Consider the following 3,398-nt stretch of genomic DNA (forward strand, 5'->3'; position numbering starts at 1 on the left):
TGATACTGACAGGGTTTGTGAAATTGTGAAATTTCAGTTCAGTCATTCGGGGACCTGAAATTACCGCAGTTTGAGCCGCTCTAACCCGACCTTACTTCTGATTGGGGGTCCGCTCTACAATCCCATTTCGTAACCAATCACAGAGCCACAGATTAGAAAGTAAGCACATCATTGGTTGACATTGTCGGCCTGTCGACATGTTTGAATTTTTTTTGATTTTGAAAAAGCCCGCCAATTCCAGTGCCGGAAAGAAGCGAATTAATCTAAAGTCTAGTTTCAATGGAATGATTTTAAAATCTCGGTCCTTTTGTTCTGTTATTCTGCGTTCACCGTCAGTAATTCCTGGCGCTGTTCTACGAACAGGTTTAATTTGTCAGCCTCTTATCTGTAACCGGCGCCAATAAGTCTCCATTCAGCAATCTAAAATGTGCCGAGTATCAGATCGCTGACTGCACAGTTACCCAATGACAGATTATTGGCCAAGGCCTTCTCACAGGCTCCACGGGGACAGAGAGAAGCGACTGAATTCTGATCCTCTCCCCTGAAAGCGGCGGCTAACGTCACAATGGGACGGGCGGAGGGAAATTCTGAATGGGCTGGAGAGGAGAGGGAGAGGAATCGAGTGGAAGAGCGGGAGATTGGGGCGGGTCCCTTTCCCCGCTCCTGTCAGCATCAACAGCCCAGAGTGCGGGCAATGGGAAGGGCCCTAAAGCACCAAGCCCAGGAAGGAACATTTAAAACCTTCAATGATTCTGGTAATGATCGTCTCAATATGTGCAGAATAAAATCGATTTGTCTCAAAACGGTTATTTCCTGTACTAAATTTGGCGGACTTTTTGAAATGGGCGATTAATCACAGCTCAGCCAATCGGGGCCTGAGTTTCCTGCGTTTCATTGATTGGTCAGAGTTGGGTTTAAAGTGGGTGGGCGCCGGTCTCCAGCCAATCAGTGCTCGGGGTGGTCCCTCACTGAGTATAACAAGGCGGACACATTGCAGATTTCGCATTAACAGTCCCTGTGATCCAGATTTTGCTGAGATCGGTTCAGAAGATGGCCAGGACCAAACAGACAGCGCGCAAATCGACCGGAGGGAAAGCTCCTCGCAAACAGCTGGCGACCAAAGCGGCCCGGAAGAGCGCTCCAGCCACGGGCGGAGTGAAGAAACCCCATCGCTACAGACCCGGCACTGTGGCTCTGAGGGAGATCCGCCGCTACCAGAAATCCACCGAACTGCTGATCCGCAAACTGCCCTTCCAGCGCCTGGTGCGGGAGATCGCTCAGGACTTCAAGACCGACCTGCGCTTCCAGAGCTCGGCCGTCATGGCCCTGCAGGAGGCCAGCGAGGCTTACCTGGTGGGGCTCTTTGAGGACACCAACCTGTGCGCCATCCACGCCAAGCGAGTCACCATCATGCCCAAAGACATCCAGCTGGCCCGCCGCATCCGCGGGGAGCGCGCCTAAACTCACCCTGCCCGGCTCTAGACTTTAGCACCAAATACAACAACGGCTCTTTTAAGAGCCACCAAATCAGCAAAGGAAAGAGCTGCGATCGCCCCAAGGCAAATTGGACTGTGCACACACCGTGCTGGTCTTGCAGTGTTAATCTAATTGGGATTTATAAAGTGGGGGCAGTCAATGTCTGGGTATGGTCTAGGTTTAAATGTGAGTGGAACGAGGTATCTGAATCTCACTTTTAAAATCAACTTACTACGGGGGGAAGTAGTTACTATTTGGAATATTTTATATTAACCAGAGCTGTAATTCTGGTTCGATGCTGTCTGCAAATTAAAAGGGGAAAAGTTAGTATGGATCAATGTGCTCAGGATGTATTTGGAATTATTGGCCCAATAAGGAACGGTCAGCCCAACAACCGCTTTATAATGGTTTCTTTACATGCGTTCATATTCGGCTCTCCAAATGTGTTCAATTAGGCCCGGTCTCACGTTAAGTTTGTGTGTTTTGTTTTTCTCTGAAGCCAGTCCCCCTCTATTAAATCGCTGATCCAAATTTTCGGTAACAGAAAACCCGCTGTAGTGTTTGTGGATTTACAGTTCTACATGTCCTGTTTATAAACGTGAATGGCTGAACAGTACACAACCCTTTCACAGTTAAAGTGGGTGGCTCTGAGAAGAGCCTTTGGGTTATTAGATTGAATCTTGTCCGCTTTACTTGCTCTTGGAGCTGGCAGTGCTGGTTTTCTTGGGCAGCAGCACCGCCTGGATATTAGGCAGCACCCCGCCCTGAGCGATGGTCACCTTTCCCAGCAGCTTGTTGAGCTCCTCGTCGTTGCGGATGGCCAGCTGCAGGTGTCTGGGGATGATGCGGGTCTTCTTGTTGTCGCGGGCCGCGTTGCCGGCCAGCTCCAGGATTTCAGCGGTCAGATACTCGAGCACAGCAGCCATGTAGACCGGGGCTCCGGCACCCACACGCTCAGCGTAGTTGCCCTTTCGGAGGAGCCTGTGAACACGGCCCACAGGGAACTGCAATCCGGCCCGGGATGATCGAGACTTAGCCTTAGCCCGAGCTTTACCGCCGGTTTTTCCTCTTCCAGACATTTCCACAATTTACTCGTTCAGTGAAAGAATGAAAGTTTCCTCCCACATCTGTCGTTCTTATACTTTCTGGAGGAATGAAGAGAGGCGAACTTGTGATTGGTCAATCTGTGGTGAATTTCATTGGTGTTTTCCGGTGACCAATTACAGTCTGCTTTTCCCGCCAATGAAAAGAGGGGGAAAATAACTGTTTTCAAAGATTTTTTAAATCCAAAGAGCCCGCCAATATTTTCCTAAACGAGCGAATTAAATTAATAAATCACCAGAAGCAAATTCTAGGCTGTTACAATTAGGATTAATTTCGGGTTCAATATTGATCTTACACGGGCGGGATTAAATTCCCATTGATTCTGTAACGGGACACATTCCAGCTCAATCTGTGTAAAAGTGAGATTCACAGATTATCGATCGATCCTTTGCACAGGCGCTGCTGCGGGAGTGAAACCAGATCTGGGAGTCCTGCTGTGAGAAGAAAAGAGGGACAGTGTTCAAACTGACCGCGTTCTAATCTCTAAGAACTCCCATTCCGGGTTGTTACAATGCAGCAAATCTCCGGTTAATAAACGGATGGACTCCCAACTTGCTTTAGAAAAATGCAAAGGTCTTGACAGAGAACGAGGTGACTGAAATCGGAATCTCACACCTAAAACAAACTTTTAATTAGTCGGCTGGCGCTGCAAATAAACGGGTCTGAGAGCAAAGGCAAAGTGCGACCAAGGACCGTGTTTGTGTTTTAGTGGGCGGGAAATACAACATCGACGCTAAGGGCGATCCGGTCAATGAAACTGCTTATCTGAGAGTTAAAAACTACATCTACAGCTGGAACTTCAAACGTTCTTAATAATT

At 48.5% G+C, this 3,398-nt stretch overlaps 1 protein-coding gene across 1 annotated transcript; it reads right to left on the minus strand.

The window, feature by feature from the left end:
* Positions 1–2,165: 2,165 nt before the first annotated feature.
* LOC147088073 (histone H2A type 2-C-like) lies at positions 2,166–2,770 on the minus strand. Its single transcript, XM_085977889.1, has one exon. The coding sequence runs from the start codon at positions 2,553–2,555 to the stop codon at positions 2,166–2,168; it is 390 nt and encodes a 129-aa protein (XP_085834015.1). The 5' UTR covers positions 2,556–2,770.
* Positions 2,771–3,398: the final 628 nt, after the last annotated feature.

The sequence above is a fragment of the Somniosus microcephalus genome, unplaced genomic scaffold (assembly GCF_052327205.1).
Source record: "Somniosus microcephalus isolate GS21.2 unplaced genomic scaffold, FLI_Smic_1.0 unresolved_chr5, whole genome shotgun sequence".
NCBI lineage: Eukaryota > Metazoa > Chordata > Chondrichthyes > Squaliformes > Somniosidae > Somniosus > Somniosus microcephalus.

What these genes read in the sequence shown, in the direction of transcription:
- LOC147088073 (XM_085977889.1), bottom strand. Translation starts at nt 2,555, where the DNA reads ATGTCTGGAAGAGGAAAAACCGGCGGTAAAGCTCGGGCTAAGGCTAAG.